This window comes from Manis pentadactyla, chromosome X (genome assembly GCF_030020395.1).
Source record: "Manis pentadactyla isolate mManPen7 chromosome X, mManPen7.hap1, whole genome shotgun sequence".
Classification (NCBI taxonomy): Eukaryota; Metazoa; Chordata; class Mammalia; order Pholidota; family Manidae; genus Manis; species Manis pentadactyla.
In genome coordinates, this window is record NC_080038.1 from 10,917,096 (window position 1) to 10,935,481 (window position 18,386).

At 37.9% G+C, this 18,386-nt stretch overlaps 1 protein-coding gene across 4 annotated transcripts in view; it reads left to right on the plus strand.

Moving 5' to 3' along the window:
* Window positions 1–18,386, plus strand: part of ZRSR2 (zinc finger CCCH-type, RNA binding motif and serine/arginine rich 2) — a 33,956-nt gene that overhangs the window by 6,587 nt on the left and 8,983 nt on the right. For 2 of the 4 annotated variants that reach the window (XM_036912916.2, XM_036912918.2), the window contains exons 3-6: window positions 8,575–8,656; window positions 15,091–15,199; window positions 15,404–15,490; window positions 18,228–18,266. In XM_036912916.2, the coding sequence (XP_036768811.1) occupies window positions 8,575–8,656; window positions 15,091–15,199; window positions 15,404–15,490; window positions 18,228–18,266 (317 nt within the window). Of the gene's footprint in view, window positions 1–8,574; window positions 8,657–9,176; window positions 9,268–11,916; window positions 13,025–15,090; window positions 15,200–15,403; window positions 15,491–18,227; window positions 18,267–18,386 lie in introns of those variants that run through there. The other 2 variants (XM_057495816.1, XM_036912919.2) reach the window with 2 other exon arrangements.

An 18,386-nucleotide genomic window follows, 5' to 3' on the forward strand; every position in this document is an offset into this window, starting at 1 on the left:
GGCTGTGGGTTTATATATGGCCTTTATTATGTTGAGGTACTTGCCCTCTATGCCTATTTCGTGAGAGTTTTTATCATGAATGGATGTTGAATTTTGTCGAATGCTTTTTCAGCATCTATGGAGATAATCATGTGGTTTTTGTCCTTCTTTTTGTTGATGTGGTGGATGATGTTGATGGATTTTCGAATGTTGTACCATCCTTGCATCCCTGGGATGAATTCCACTTGGTCATGGTGTATGATCCTTTTGATGTCTTTTTGAATTCAGTTTGCTAATATTTTGTTGAGTATTTTTGCATCTATGTTCATCAGGGATATAGGTCTGTAAATTTCTTTTTTAGTGGGGTCATTGCCTGCTTTTGGTATTAGGGTGATGCTTGCTTCATAAAATGAGTTTACGAGTATCCCCTCCTCCTCTATTTTTTGGAAAACTTTAAGGAGAATGGGTATTATGTCTTCTCTGTATGTCTTATAAAATTCTGAGGTAAATCCATCTGGCCCGGGGGTTTTGTTCTTGGGTAGTTTTTTGATTACCGCTTCAATTTTGTTGCTGGTAATTGGTCTGTTTAGATTTTCTGTTTCTTTCTGGGTCAGTCTTGGAAGGTTGTATTTTTCTAGGAATTTGTCCATTTCTTCTAGGTTTTCCTGCTTGTTAGCATATAGGTTTTCATAGTATTCTCTATTAACTCTTTGTATTTCTGTTGGGTCTGTCATGATTTTTCCTTTCCTGTTTCTGATTCTGTTGATGTGTGTTGAATCTCTTTTTCTCTCAATAAGTCTGGTGAGAGGCTTATCTATTTAATTTATTTTCTCAAAGAGCCAGTTCTTGGTTTCATTGATTTCTTTTCTATTGTTTTATTCTTCTGAGTTTTATACATTTCTTATCTGATCTTTTTTATGTCCCTCCTTCTGCTGCCTTTAGGCCTCATTTGTTCTTCTTTTTCCAGTTTAGATAATTGTGACATTAGACTATTCATTTATTCATTTGGGATTGTTCTTCCTTCTTTAAATATGCCTGAATTGCTATATACTTTCCTCTTAAGACTGCTTTTGCTGCATCCCACCGAAGTTGGGGTTTTGTGTTGTTCTTGTCATTTGTTTCCATATATTGCTTGTTCTCTATTTTAATTTGGTCGTTGATCTATTGATTATTTAGGAGCATGCTATTAAGCCTCCATGTGTTTGTGTGCCTTTTTGTTTTCTTTATACAATTTATTTCTAGTTTTATACCTTTGTGGTCTGAAAAGTTGGTTGGTAGAATTTCAATCTTTTTGAATTAATGAGGCTCATTTTGTGGCCTGTATGTGGTCTATTCTGGAGAATGTTCCATGTGCACTTGAGAAGAATGTGTATCCTATTGCTTTTGGATGTAGAGTTCTGTAGATGTCCATTAGGTCTATCTGTTCCAGTGTGTTGTTCAGTGCCTCTGTGTCCTTACTTATTTTCTGTCTGGTGAATATGTCCTTTGGAGTGAGTGGTGTGTTGAAGTCTCCTAGAAGGAATGCATTGCATTCTATTTCCTCCTTTAATTCTGTTAGTATTTGTTTCATATATGTTGGTGTTCCTGTATTGGGTGCATATTTATTTATAATGGTTATATCCTCTTGTTGGACTGACCCCTTTATCATTACGTAATGTCCTTCTTTATCTCTTTTTACTTTCTTTGTTTTGAAGTCTATTTTGTCTGATACTAGTACTGCAACACCTGCTTTTTTCTCCCTGTCCTTGCATGAAATATGTTTTTCCATCCCTTGACTTTTAGTCTGTGCATGTCTCTGGCTTTGAAGTGAGTCTCTTGTAAGCAGCATATAGATGGGTCTTGGTTTTTTATCCATTCTATTACTCTGTGTCTTTTGCTTGGTGCATTCAGTCCATTTACATTTAGGGTGATTATTGAAAGATATGTACTTACTGCCATTGCAGGCTTTAGATTCATGGTTACCAAAGGTTCAAGGTTAGCTTCTTTAGTATCTTATTGTCTGACTTAACTCGCTTATTGAGCTGCTATAAACACTGTCTGATATTACTTTATTTGTCTCCCTTCTTATTTCTCCTCCTCCATTCTTTATATGGTGGGTGCTTTATTCTGTGCTCTTTTGTGTTTCCTTTGCCTGCTTTTGTGAGTAGTTGATTTTATTTTTTGCCTTTAGTTGTATTTGGTTGGTCTGTGTTCTTTGCTGTGATTTTATTTTCTCTACACCTTTACAGGGTATTTAAGAGGGACTGCCCTAGATGGGAACACTCCTAAGGATAAATAGATGTCACTAGAGAAAATAAAATCACACCAAAGAAAGCAGACCAACCAAATACTAACTAAAGGCAAAACCTACAATTGACTGCCAACAAAAGCAGTCAAAGGAAACACAAAAGAGCACAGAATAAAACACCCAACATATAAAGAAAGGAGGAGGAGGAATAAGAAGAGAGAGAAATAAAGAAACATCAGACAGTGTTTATACTACCTCAATAAGCAAGTTAAGTTAGACAGAAAGATACTAAAGAAGCTAACCTTGAACCTTTGGTAACTACGAATCTAAAGCCTGCAATAGCAATAAGTACATATCTTTCAATAATCACCCTAAATGTAAATGGACTGAATGCACCAAGCAAAAGACACAGAGTTATAGAATGAATAAAAAAACCAAGACCTATCTATATGCTGCTTACAAGAGATTCACTTCAAAGCCAAAGACATGCACAGACTAAAAGTCAAGGGATGGAAAAAGAAATTTCATGCAAACAACAGGGAGAAAAAACGAGGTGTTGCAGTACTAGTGTCAGACAAAATAGACTTCAAAACAAAGAAAGTAAAAAGAGATAAAGAAGGACATTACATAATGATAAAGGGGTCAGTCCAACAAGAGGATATAACCATTATAAATATATATGCACCCAACACAGTAGCACCAGTATATGTGAAACAAATACTAACAGAATTAAAGGAGGAAATAGAATGCAATGCACTCATTTTAGGAGACTTCAACACACCACTCACTCCAAAAGATAGATCCACCAGACAGAAAATAAGTAAGGACACAGAGGCACTGAACAACACACTAGAACAGATGGACCTAATAGACATCTACAGAACTCTACTTCCAAAAGCAACAGGATACACATTCTTCTCAAGTGCACATGGAACATTCTCCAGAATAGACCACATACTAGGACACAAAAAGAGCCTCAGTAAATTCCAAAAGATTGAAACCCTACCAACCAACTTTTCAGACCACAAAGGCATAAAACTAGAAATAAATTGTACAAAGAAAACAAAAAGGCTCACGAACACATGGAGGCTTAACAGCATGCCCCTAAATAATCAATGGATCAACGACCAAATTAAAATAGAGAACAAGCAATATATGGAAACAAATGACAAGAACAACACAAAACCCCAACTTCGGTGGGATGCAGCAAAAGCAGTCTTAAGAGGAAAGTATATAGCAATTCAGGCATATTTAAAGAAGGAAGAACAATCCCAAATGAATAGTCTAACGTCATAATTATTGAAACTGGAAAAAGAAGAACAAATGATGCCTAAAGTCAGCAGAAGGAGGGACATAATAAAGATCAGAGAAGAAATGAATAAAACTGAGATGAATAAAACAATAGAAAAGAAATCAATGAAACCAAGAGCTGGCTCTTTGAGAAAATAAACAAAATAGATAAGCCTGTAGGCAAACTTATTAAGAGAAAAAGAGAATGAACACACATCAACAGAATCAGAAACGAGAATGGAAATATCATGACAGATTCCACAGAAATACAAAGAATTATTAAAGACTACTATGAAAACCTATATGCTAACAAGCTGGAAAACCTAGAAGTAATGGACAACTTCCTAGAAAAATACAACCTTCTAAGACTGACCAAGGAAGAAACACAAAAGTTAAACAAACCAATTACGAGCAAAGAAATTGAAACGGTAATCAAAAAACTACCAAAGAACAAAACCTCTGGGCCAGATGGATTTCCCTCGGAATTTTATCAGACATACAGAGAAGACATAATACCCATTCTCCTTAAAGTTTTCCAAAAATAGAAGAGGAGGGAATACTCCCAAACTCATTCTATGAAGCCAACATCACCCTAATACCAAAACCAGGCAAAGACCCCACCAAAAAAGAAAATTACAGACCAATATCCCTGATGAATGTAGATGTAAAAATACTCAATAAAATATTAGCAAACCGAATTCAAAAATATATCATAAGGATCATACACCATGACTAAGTGGGATTCATCCCAGGGATGCAAGGATGGTACAACATCCGAAAATCCATCAACATCATCCACCACATAAAAAAAGAAGCACAAAAAACATGGTCATCTCCATAGATGCTGAAAAAGCATTTGACAAAATTCAACATCCATTCATGATTAAAACTCTCAGCAAAATGGGCATAGAGGGCAAGTACCTCAACATAATAAAGGCCATATATAATAAACCCACAGCCAACATCATACTGAACAGCGAGAAGCTGAAAGCTTTTCCTCTGAGATCGGGAACAAGACAGGGATGCCCACTCTCCCCACTGTTATTTAACATAGTACTGGAGGTCCTAGCCATGGCAATTAGACAAAACAAAGAAATACAAGGAATCCAGATTGGTAAAGAAGAACTCAAACTGTCACTATTTGCAGATGACATGATACTGTACATAAAAAACCCTAAAGACTCCACTCCAAAACTACTAGAACTAATGTCGGAATTCAGCAAGTTGCAGGATAGAAAATTAACACAGAAATCTGTGGCTTTCCTATACACTAACAATGAACTAATAGAAAGAGAAATCAGGAAAACAATTCCATTCACAATTGCATCAAAAAGAATAAAATACCTAGGAATAAACCTAACCAAGGAAGTGAAAGACCTATACCCTGAAAACTATAAGACACTCTTAAGAGAAATTAAAGAGGACACCAACAAATTTAAACTCATCCCATGCTCTTGGTAGGAAGAATTAATATCGTCCTGATGGCCATACTGCCCAAAGCAATATAGAGATTCAATGCAATCCCTATCAATTTACCAACAGCATTCTTCAACGACCTGGAACAAATAGTTCAAAAATTCATATAGAACCACCAAAGACCCCAAATAGCCAAAGCAATCCTTAGAATGAAGAATAAAGTGGGGGGCATCTTGCTCCCCAACTTCAAGTTCTACTACAAAGCCACAGTAATCAAGATAATTTGGTACTGGCACAAGAACGGAGCCACAGACCAGTGGAACAGAATAGAGTCTCCAGACATTAACCCAAACATATATGGTCAATTAATATACAATAAAGGAGCCATGAACTTACAATGGGGAAATAACAGTCTCTTCAACAGATGGTGCTGGCAAAACTGGACAGCTACATGTAAGAGAATGAAACTGGATCACTGTCTAACCCCATACACAAAAGTAAATTCAAAATGGATCAAAGACCTGAATGTAAGTAAGTCATTAAACCATAAAACTCTTAGAAAAAACATAGGCAAAAATCTCTTGGACATAAACATGAGCGACTTCTTCATGAACATACTTCATGAACATATCGCCCCGGATAAGGGAAACAAAAGGAAAAATGAACACTTGGGTCTGTATCAACCTGAAAAGCTTCTGTACAGCAAAGGACACCATCAATAGAACAAAAAGGTACCCATCAGTATGGGATAAGATATTCATAAATGACAAATCCGATAAAGGGTTGACATCCAAAATATATAAAGAGCTCATGCACCTCAACAAACAAACAGCAAATAATCCAATTAAAAAATGGGCAGAGGAGCTGAACACACAGTTCTCCAAAGAAGAAATTCAGATGTCCAACAGACACATGAAAAGATTCTCCACATCCCTAGTCATCAGAGAAATGCAAATTAAAGTCACAATGAGATATCACCTCACACCAGTAAGGATCACCACCATCCAAAAGAGAAAGAACAACAAATGTTGGCGAGGTTGTGGAGAAAGGGGAATCCTCCTACACCGCTGGTGGGAATGTACATTAGTTCAACCATTGTGGAAAGGAATATGGAGGTTCCTCAAAAAGCTCAAAATAGAAATACCATTTGACCCAGGAATTCACCCTAAGAATGTAGCAGCCCAGTTTGAAAAAGACAGATGCACCCCTATGTTTATCACAGCACTATTTACAATAGCCAAGAAATGGAATCAACCTAAGTGTCCATCAGTAGATGAATAGATAAATAAGATGTGATAGATATACACAATGGAATATTATTCAGCTATAAGAAGAAAAGAAATCCTACCATTTGCAACAACATGGATGGAGCTAGAGGGTATTATGCTCAGTGAAATAAGTCAGGTGGAGAAAGACAAGTACCAAATGATTTCACATATCTGTGGAGTATAAGAACAAAGAAAAACTGAAGGAACAAAACGGCAGCAGAATCACAGAACCCAAGAATGGACTAACAGTTACCAAAGGGAAAGGGACTGGGGAGGATGGGTGGGAAGGGAGGGATAAGGGCAGGAAAAAGAAAGGCGGCATTAAGATTGGCAGTATAATTTGGGGGGTGGGGCATGGGGAGGGCTGTACAACACTGAGGAGACAAGTAGTGATTCTACAGCATCTTACTACGCTGATAGACAGTGACTGTAATGGGGATTGTTGCAGGGGACTTGTTGAAAGGGGAGTCAAGGAACATAATGTTCTGCATGTAATTGTAGATTAATTATAACAAAATAAAAAAATAATATTAATAAATAAAAGAAACGAAAATACCCTGTAGAGGTGGTTTGCGGGAGGCAAATTACCTCAACTTTTGCTTGTCTGGGAATTGTTTAATCCCTCCCTCATATTTAAATGATAATCGTGCTGGATACAGTATTCTTGGTTCAAGGCCCTTCTGTTTCATTGCATTAAATATATCATGCCATTCTCTTCTGGCCTGTAAGGTTTCTGTTGAGAAGTCTGATGATAGCCTGATGGGTTTTCCTTTGTAGGTGACCTTTTTCGTATCTCTAGCTGCCTTTAAAACTCTGTCCTTGTCCTTGATCTTTGCCATTTTAATTATTATGTGTCTTGGTGTTGTCCTGCTTGGGTCCCCTCTTTTGGGAATTCTGTGTGCTTCCGTGGTCTGAGCATCTATTTCCTCACTCAGTTTGGAGACGTTTTCAGCAATTATTTCTTCAAATACACTTTCTATCCCTTTTTCTCTCTTCTTCTTCTTCTGATACCCCTATAATGCGGATATTGTTCCTTTTGGATTGGTCACACAGTTCTCTTAATATTGTTTCAATCCTGGAGATCCTTTTATGTCTCTCTGCGTCAGCTTCTATGCGTTCCTGTCCTCTGGTTTCTATTCCATTAATGGCCCCTTGCATCTTGTCCATTCTGCTTTTAAGTCCTTCCAGAGATTGTTTTATTTCTGTAGTCTCCCTCCCTACTTTGTCAGTTAGCTCTTGCATTTTTCTCTGCAGCTCCATCAGCATGGTTATGACCTTTATTTTGAATTCTTTTTCAGGAAGATTGGTTAGGTCTGTCTCCCCTGGTTCCCTCTCAGGGGATGATGTCTGTGTGATTCTGGTCTGGATCAAATTTTTCTGCCTTTTCATGGCAATAGAGGTCGTTGTGGGGAGTTGGCATGTGTGTCAGCTGGGAGAACGTCCCTTCTTGCTAGTTTGTGGCCTTCCTCTCCTGGAAGAATGGCGACCCCTAGCGGCTTGTGCTGGGCAGCTGCTTGCATATGGGGTCTCTGATTCTTGCCCAGCCGCTGTGCAGCTCTGCCTGGCTGCTGTGGGCGTGGCTGGCCTCAGGCCCCTGCTCCACTGTGGCGGGGCTGCGCCAGAGGGGGAAAGAGTCGGAGACTGTTTATCGCCATGAGGGACCTCCGAGCTGCCCTGATGCCCAGGGGATTAGGGCACCCAGAGTTCTCTGTGATTCCCAGCTGCTAGGCTCAGTGCACTGGGACACTTCTGTCCAGCTGTGAGGCCCTTTCCCCTTTAAGACTTCCAAAGAGCACTTGCTTTTCTTTTATCCCAGGGGCACCGGCTGCAGGGACCTGCTCACAGGTCTTACTGTCCCGTTTCCCTAGTATCCAACACCCCACGCACTGTGTGTCTGCACTCCGGTGCAGATGGCTAGGGCTGGGTGTTAGGAGTCCTGGGCTCCCTCTCCTTCCCCGCTCCAACTCCTCTCCTCCCGCCGGGAGCTGGGGTGAGGGGCGCTCGATTTCTGCCAGGCCACAGCTTGTATCTTACCCTCTTCTCGAGGCACTGGGTTCTCGTGGGTGTGGATGTAGTCTGCCTGTTGTTCTGTATCTTCTGGTCTCTCTTTTAAGAATAGTTGTATTTGTTGTATTTTCAAAAATATGTATGGTTTTGGGAGGAGATTTCCAATGCTCTACTCACGCCGCCATCTTGGCTCCTCCCCTCGTTATTGTTCTTGATGCTTAGATTAAAGCAGGTTGGGGTGGCTGTAGCCCTTATTATTAGAAAGTTTTAAAGACAGGTTTGTACCATAATTATAAAGATTAAAGATTTTATCTTTTTTTTCCCTGAATTATTGACCAAGGTTTTCTAATGCTCAGATAGTTTAACAAAGCATTTAAATTCCCTCAGGACTCTCACAGAAGGAAGAAGAGGATGATGATGCTTTTATTGAACAACAACTAGAAGAAGAGAAGCTGTTGGAGATGGAGAGGTCAGCACTGACTGAAACACTTCTTATGAACCCAGTTATTTTATTTGAATACTATAAGTCTTTACAAACTGGTGTGGGTCTTCTTTGTAAAATATTGTGCAAAATAGTTCTTATTTATTCATCTGTAAATATTTGAGTATGTATAGCGATAATGTTTTATTTATTTATTTATTTATTTTGGTATGGTTAATGTGTAGTTACTTGAACAACATTATGGTTACTTGACTCCCTCTATTATCAAGTCCCCCCCCACATACCCCATTATAGTCATGGTCCGTCAGCGTAGTAAGATGCTATAGAATCATTACTTGTCTTCTCTGTATATACTGCTTTTGCTGTGTTCCCTCCCCCCGCTATATTATGTGTGCTGATCATAATACCGCTTTTTCCCCCTTATCCCTCCCTTCCCACCATCCTCCCCAGTCCCTTTCCCTTTGGTAACTGTTAGTCCATTCTTTGGTTCTGTGAGTCTGCTGCTGTTTTTTTCCTTCAGTTTTTGCTTTGTTCTTATAGTCCACAGATGTGTGAAATCATTTGGTACTTGTCTTTCTCCGCCTGGCTTATTTCACTGAGCATAATACCCTCTAGCTCCATCCATGTTGTTGCAAATGGTAGGATTTCTTTTCTTCTTATGGCTGAATAATATTCCATTGTGTATATGTACCACATCTTCTTTATCTGTTCATCTACTGATGGACACTTAGGTTTTTTTCCATTTCTAGACTATTGTAAATAGTGCTGCGATAAACATAGGGGTGCATCTGTCTTTTTCAAACTGGGCTTCTGCATTCTTAGAGTAAATTCCTAGGAGTGAAATTTCTGAGTCAAATGGTATTTCTATTTTGAGTTTTTTGAGGAACCTCCATACTGCTTTCCACAATGGTTGAACTAACTTACATTCCCACCAGCAGTGTAGGAGGGTTCCCCTTTCTCCACAGCCTCTCCAACATTTGTTGTTGTTTGTCTTTTGGATGGCAGCCATCCTTACTGGTGTGAGGTGATACCTCATTGTAGTTTTAATTTGCATTTCTCTGATACTTAGCGATGTGGAGCATCTTTTCATGTGCCTGTTGGCCATCTGAATTTCTTTTTTGGAGAAGTGTCTGTTCAGCTCCTCTGCCCATTTTTTAAGTGGTTATTTGCTTTTTGTTTGTTGAGGTGTGTGAGCTCTTTGGACAAAATATCATAAAATACCCTGGATAAACTATTTAAATTTCTATCTGATGGTCTAAAACAAGATGATGTCACCCTTTTTAAAAATGGAAGTATTTTTCACTGTTATTGCTAATTTGTAAATATTTTTGAGAAACAAAAAGAAAAAGTCCAAATAATTAAGTGTAAAATGTGAAAGGGCTTCAGTGAACTCAGCACACTCGAAGAAAGCCACTGTTAAGAAAGTAGAGGTATACTATACATGTGTATTTCTATGATGGGATGATATTTATACGTATTATATATATATATATATATATATATATATATTTTTTTTTTTTTTTTAGATAATTATTTTTTTATTGAAGGGTAGTTGACGCACAGTATTACATTACATTAGTTTCAAGTGTACAACACAGTGATAAAACATTTATATACATAATTCTAGGTTCCAGCTATCACCATACCAAGCTGTTACAATATCTTGACTATATTCCTTATGCTATACATTACATCCCGGTTACTTATTTATTTTACCATTGGAAGTCTGTCCTTTTTTTTTTTTTTTTTTTGTGAGGGCATCTCTCATATTGATCAAATGGTTGTTAACGACAATAAAATTCTGTATAGGGGAGTCAATGCTCAATGCACAATCATTAATCCACCCCAAGCCTAATTTTCGTCAGTCTCCAATCTTCTGAGGCATAACAAACAAGTTCTTACATGGAGAACAAATTCTTACGTAATGAATAAGTTACATAGTGAACAGTACAAGGGCAGTCATCACAGAAACTTTCGGTTTTGCTCATGCATTATGAACTATAAACAGTCAATTCAAATACGAATACTCATTTGGTTTTTATACTTGATTTATATGTGGATACCACATTTCTCTCTTTATTATTATTATTTTTAATCAAATGCTGAAGTGGTAGGTAGATACAAGATAAAGGTAGAAAACATAGTTTAGTGTTGTAAGAGAGCAAATGTAGATGATCAGGTGTGTGCCTGTAGACTATGTGTTAATCCAAGCTAGACAAGGGCAATAAAACATCCACGTATGCAGAAGATTTCTCTCAGAACGGGGGGGGTGAGGTTCTAAGCCTCACCTCTGTTAATCCCCAATTTCTCACCTGATGGCCCCCCTGCGACTGTGCCTGTCTTAGGTTGTTCCTCCCTTGAGGAATCTTACCCGTCTCTGGCTAAGTCATCTTCCGGGGCCATACAGGGAAATGTAAAGTTGGTAAGTGAGAGAGAAGCCTTATTGTTTGAAATGGTTAGCTTTTTATTTATTTGCATATTTATGCCCTGTAGCTTCTATGCCCAGCATTTGTCTTGAGGTATCTTTACCACTTGGAAGAATTATGATACTCGGTAAATTTGATATGAGGCATGAATTCTATTTAAGGGTTGTAATTAGGAAGGAAGAAGAAAAGCTATAGAAGTAGCAGGCGGAAGAAAACATGGGAAGATTGATTATTTCTTTGCCATATCTTCTTGTAGAGTAACTTCAGCATGTATAGGTTTTAAGCTACTACTTAAATTGCGCACACACATTAACATAATAGGAGTATAGTTACATAACCAAAGCATATCTGTAATTACCAGCCATCTCCAGTGAAACCAAGAAAACCAGTTAGGCACCTTAGGCATTTGTGAAAACTTATCTATGATATGGTGGATATTGTCCAACTGAACTTGAACAGTCTGAGAGAAATCAGACAAATTAAAACAACCCATTCCTGGGGAATGTTCACATCCCTTATGTTCTTTTAACAGTAAATAGTCTGTAGTTGTAAGATTTTGGAGTGCTACAATTTGCACTTCTTCTAATTCTTGGTTGAGTTCCAACAGTATAGATCCAGTCAAATTTGTTGTTTTACTGTATGCACAGGCCAGCTTAGATATCTCCTTCATTCCCATGGCAAGTCCAGGAGCTGGTGGGATGAGTGCATCTACAGCTGTAGCAGTGCGTGGATCTTTGTTGGGGTTTTTTGATGATCATCTTCTGGCATGAGTCTTCCCGAGAGTGCTGATGTTGGAAGTTCTCTTTCATATCGTATCTTAGTTCATTTTCGGGTATATATATATTTTTTTGCTGAAATACGTGTATTTGTTGATTAAGAGACCTAATTCAACCATTTCAATGGCAACATAGTATCCATTGTATGGATGTAGCATTATTTATTCTTTGTTTATAATTTATATTTCTCTATTGATGGACGTTCAGTTCATTTACTATTAAGTGACATTCACTTACAATTATTAATTTACTATTACTAGCCTATTTTTTCTTATTAATTTACATTCAAGTTTTTTACTATTATATGAAAAGCTACAGTGAGCATCCATTCTTATATATCCTTGGTAATTGTCCTATTATTTCCTTAGGAAAATGCCTAGAAATGAAATTGCTGAGATTAAAGGATTAGTACATGTAAAATGTAGATGGCTGTATAGAAGGGACATGCCAGTTTGCAGCCCTTCCAACAGTGAATCAAGGTGCCCATCTCCCCGTGCCTTCACTCACACAAGGCATCAATTTTTAAAACTCCCATAGGGAAAAGTTGTTTTATTTTATTATTTACGATTTCTTAAATCTTGTACCTTTCCCCTTTGGGATATATTTTCTAAGTTGTGTAAGCAGTATTATTACTTGATTAAGGATATTAATCCTTTATCTGTCATATGTGTGATGCATATTTTTCTCATTTGCCATCAGTCCTATGTTAGCTTATGGCATTGCTTACCACCGTTTGATTTTCATGTCATCGGCTTTCATCATGATATCTGGCCTCATTGACTTAAAAAGAGCCCCCCATCCAAGATGATGAAAATATTCTATTTTTTTCTTAGTATATTTTTTGTGGTTTTTTTTTTAAGTGGTACAGAATAATGTGAATGTCTTAATGCTATTCAACTGTACATTTAAAATGGTTAAAATTAGAAATTTTATGGTATGTATATTTTGCCACAATAAAAATAATGTTTGAAAATTAGATAAAAAGTTCATAGGCTCTCTAGATGTTTAGTGTGTTAGCTGGAAATGTTGCTTGTTGTACTTAATTCCTGTTGTCTACCTAAGCACATAAATAGGTGGAATCAGCCAAATGCTAAAGACATGTCATAGTGATTGAGAACATGGAGTGAGATTCAGCCAGATCTGTGTTCTAGTGCTGATCCTGCTACTTACTTGCCGTGTTCAAGTTGCTTTATGTAAGCTTCAATTTTCTTGTCTTAAATATGAAGATAAAATCATGGTACCTACCTCATAGAATTGAGTTTAACTGAAGTTAACATAGTGTTGTCAGACAGGAGGTGCTGAAATAACTGGCTGTGCTTATTATAGACTTCTGTTATGAAGATGATATAATAGTATGAAATAGGGAAGTAATTTTTTGTTTGCCCATTTATTTGAGATGCTTCTTTTAAATCACATATATGTATCTTTGTGTTCCTTTGATTTTTGTTTATTCCTTTATGAGTTGCATAATACTGTATTGTTGAAAAGCAGGAAAATTAATTATGTGGAGATTCTCATGGCTTTAAAGCAGATGTATAGCATCAAAGATAAATAAAGCCAGACATTAAAGTGGTGAGAATGGATTTTATTTCATTATTCCTGACTGTAGAGGAAAGAGCTCAGCTCCATTGCAATTTGTGCAGAGGCAATCTGGACCTTTAAAAGGAGAACAAGGAAGGGGGACTGCAGAGGCTCAGTAGAATCAGAAAAGTGAAAAAGTACAAAGGGTTGACGAGTGTAAATGTGACTAGGTCTGCTGTGTTTGTTACTGGCAGTTAGGGAAGTTAGGGTTCTAACCTCCCACAGAGACTGGGGAGAATCATTCTTCCTAATGATTACCTTTCCAAGGAATGGCTCAGCTCATTGAGAGTTGCTTCTGAATTGTAAGAGACACATGTTCACAATCATGAGCCTTTTGTAGTTAATTTCCTAAGGGAAGACAGGGGCCTATCATCAGGTGTTGGCTAGAGTAAGTAGTCCACTTTCCTGGCAGTATTGAGCTCTCTCAGGCATTTTGATGTGTGTGTTGGGGAGGTCTGGGGTCACTTAGGGACACAGAAGCCATGCTAGAGTTTGGTCAAGTCATCTTAGTGTAGGAGATTGATAAAGTTATGTGCCTAGAGTTCGACAGTTCTCAGTAGTATGTTCAACTTATTTAATTTTAAAGTTTGTTACATTTTCCTTTTTTGAGGTCTTAGATTTATATGCACTTTGGTTCAGTTTATATACAATTAATAGGATTCTCAGAAGATTCATAAATCAGAGTTATGCACACTGAAACACCTACATATACCCTGTAACATGCACAGGAACATTAACATGCAATATGCAAAGCTCTTATCATGGCTAAAAGATGTGTTCCTGGAATCATGGTTGGAAATGGGATATATTTTCCCTTCAAGTGTTTGACATTGTGGTTAGGTCCTCAAGCTCGACATAAAACCTTAGTTAACTCCTAATGTTGCTAAAATACTAGAGAACAATTTTCTGATGTTTCAGTTCTCTTTTACAAATTTAGTGGGAAAATGCAATCTAGATTTTCAACACTCAATTTGCTAATAAATTTCTGACATTAATCCATCTTTAAATTAGAAACTTGTGATATGAGATGTCTAAGACACTTGCCATTTTAAGATAATATTACTCTTTAAAATTGGTCATTTTTAAAAATAGACACCTGCCATTTATTTTTATATCTCATCATCTTAATGTCTGTAGCTTTATTTTAAAGACATGATCATGACATAGTTTTATTTTCCTTCTTTCAGCAGTTTAGGTACTTGGGGCAAACTACAGGGATCTCAACTTTATGGAGTAGCAGTCCAAAAGTTTATGGCAGTTTTTCATAGTGCCAAAGTCCCGTAATTGCCACTTTAAAAATGCAGAGACTAGGAGGGGTAGTACTTTCTGAATGTGAAAAGCTAGATGTCACTTTGAAACTTGTTACTCATTTTATTGGCACCTAAACATCACTATGGTCAACCTAGAGGGAAACTTGTAGTGTCATTGTTTTATTTAAAGATGTCACAGCTATGAAATGTAGAAGTGGTGATTTTAAGCCATAACCCTCAAGGAAGATATTTGCTGAAATGTGCTTTTCCAAGATGGCTACTCATATCTTCCGGTCCTCTTTCTAGGAATTATCCTTCATGATAGTTTAGTTATTCCCAAACATGTCATTTTGCTATCAAATATGTGTGTGTGTGTATGTATGTGTACATTAATGCCCATTTATTTGATTACATCATGACACTGATAGGCAAAAATTGCATGAGGAGTGGTTGCTTCGGGAGCAGAAGGCACAAGAAGAATTCAGAATAAAGAAAGAAATGGAAGACACAGCTAGAAAGCGGCAGGAAGAACAAGAGGTATAGTATTAATCAGATAACCAGGTAATGAGTTAGTCAATCAAAACAACTCTGATTAAGAGTTACATATCTTGAACTTAAAAACGGGTATCATCCATTTTACTGATGTTGTTAACCTTTTTCATTTACTTGCTCTACATCCTAAATGTTTTTCAAAAGTGAGTGAAAAAAATTGCCTTCTCTTTTTTTCTATGCCCTGTAAAGAGAAAGTTAAAGGAAGAATGGGAAGAACAGCAGAGAAAAGAGAGAGAAGAGGAGGAGCAGAAGCTACAGGAGAAGAAGGAAAGACAGGTGATTCTCATTGCAGGGATAAATGCCCTGCGTATGCTCAGTGAGCAGTTGTGGTGTGTGCAGGGGCTGGGGAGTAAGCTATAGGCATATCAGGGTTTGGGCATCTTTTTTTGTTTAGAAAGAGTCATGTTTTTCATATAGATACACTATAGTGTCCTTAACAGTGTTCTTCTTTGCATCTGTGCTGTGGCAGATACTTAAGGCTTTTCTTCAACTCTACCTATCTTAAACTTTATACCAGGCAAAACCTTTTTTGTAAAGGCTAGACGGTAAATACTGTAGGCTGTTTGATCTGTATGGTCTCTGTTGCAAACATCCAACTCTGCCAGTGTGCTAATGGAAGCAGCCATAGAAGATAGGTAAATGACTCATTTTACTTACAAAAACAGGCAGCTGGTCCCTGCTTTATACTATATACCACTCTAGAGCAAATGGTGTTTTTCTGAGCTTCTGTTGTATATTGGTTGACTTACTTAGAGAATATTATTTTGTATAGTTTCCACATTTTAGTTCATGAGACACTTAACTGCTTATGACATGTCATAAAGAATTGATTGAAGAAAATCAGGAACTCAAATATTGAGGAATTAGAAAATATTTTTTGTTATTAAATCTTCCTTTCCAGTTTGGGCTATAAAGGTAATTGTAGCTAATACACAGTTGCCCATTAAAAAAGGAATCTATACGGCATACGTCTTGCAGGATCTTTTAAAGATTGCTTTGGTATATTTTGCTGCTGTTCTTTAACAGTGTATTTATTTCAAAGATATCGCAGCTCATCTTTCCTTGACTGATTCATTAGGATGTTTTCTATAATATTGCTAAGTTAGACTAGCATAAAATTGGGTAATTACTTTATAATGGGGAAAAGTGATTTGTTGACATCTTAGTTATTACGGGGTAGAAACAGCCTCTGTGACCTTTGTATTTTGTGTCTCAAGCCATCAGTTAATTTCTGAGCAAATTTTAAACACCCTTACTTGAGTGCTGCTTTCCAGATGAGGCAAGACCACACTAGGTTTTTAGGGGGCAGGAAAATTGTTTGGAGCTTATCATTTTTTATAGTGAGTCATCCATGCCCGTTTTAACAGTGGAATGTTCTTCAAGTGAGGTCTTTCTCGCATCAGACAAAAGCTAAGGCTTCTTTAAAAACCCAAGGCTTTTGTTTCAAGGAAGTCTAGTGAGACAGGAACAGGTAAAATGAAGTAGATTCTAAGCATATGTAAAGGGCTGTGCAATCTGTTTCTGCTGTGTGCTAGCTACTTTTCTAGTGAACAGAGATAAGAGCTGCAGAAAAGACAGTCTCTGCTCTCCCTGAGTTAGTTTTGTAGATGCGGGAGCCAGGTGCAAAGTGTGCAGAGAAGCTCATGTTAAGTACTATAGGATCAGTGCTGGGAAGCAAGCAAGCAGTGAGCCTGTGGTGGAGTGATGGGGGTAGGGAGTGCTGCTTTAGATTGCCTGCCCAAGGAAGACTTCCCCAGGAGCCCTGTTTGAGCTGCCACCTGAAGGGAAGATCTCGGAAGGAGGGGTCCAGGGAGAGGGGAGGGGCCTGAGCTTGGAGCTGGAAGAAGGTCAGTGTGCCTGAATCCTAAAGACCAGAGGAGAGCGCAGCAAGGACTGGGGAGGAATCCAGGAAGGGTGGCAGGGCCAGAGCATCCCAGCCTCCTGCGTAGGTAGGAAGGAAGGAAGGAGGAGTTTGGGTTTTATGTGAAGTGTAATGGGAAGTCATTGAAGGCTTTTTAAGCTGGAAATGACTTCATCTACTATATATTTACCTTTAACAGTTCATTCTAACTTTTGTGTGAAGAATGGAGGCAGGTGTTGGGGAGTGCTGACCAAGGAGGCAGTAGTGGAGTGGAGTGACCTGGTAGAAGCTGCTGTTGTGGATAGGATATGATTGTACTTCGGATGAGTGGAGTGCTTAATAAAGATAAGTACGCAGATTTGGGGTATGTTGCTACCACAGGACTGTAGCTAATAGATCGAATGGATGGGGAGGGGAATTCAAGTCCCACTTTCAGGTTTTTAGTCTGAACAGTTTGGCAGATGGCAGCACCAGTGACAGATACGGGGCGTCTAGGTGGGTGGGGGCAGGGAAGAGCTGGAGTTCCGTTGGGGGCACACTGAGTTACCAAGCACCCTTCTGTGATCAGGTAGAGTTCTTAAGTAAGCAGCTAGACAGACGAGTCTTTTAGGTAATGCTTTAAGGGTCTAGGGAAGAAAGTCTGTCCAACATAATTTAAAATTTGTTTAAATGACAATGAGGTCAAAATTTCCTGGCGTATTGCAGGACTTCCACTGTCTTACTGAGAATTTTGAGATTCTTCATCAATCCTAATTACACTGTTCATGTCATAATTTAGCTTCTGTTGCATGAGTATGATGTTTCAGCTAGCATTGCATTTTATATTCACCTCATCTTCACAGCTAGAATGTGATATCTTTGCTCAAAAGTACTAAATACTACTGTTGCTGAAACTATTATAAGATTATGTTTTGTAATGCAAGCTATTAAATGTCCTATTTGAATAAAAATTCTCGGCTCTATATCCTTTGAACACTTTTCAGGAGATGTGTGCTGTATAGACAGCAAATTAGAACCTAAAGTCTTTTGTATGTGTGGATTTGTTGTTGTTTTTTTTCACTTGTTACACTTGAGATTCTTAACCAGAGAAAACCAGATGTGACTTACCTGACTTCCAGGTTTTCATTAGTCCTGTGTTTGCATCATTTGTAGGAAGCTGTGCAGAAGATGTTGGAGCAGGCTGAAAATGAGGTATTTTCAAAACCTTTCATTAAGAATTTGAGACCAGCGAACACTTCTTTAAAAACAGTTCTTCAGTCATGTCAATTTTGTGGTAAGCTATTCAGGTCACATTTGAGTAACAGAATCACA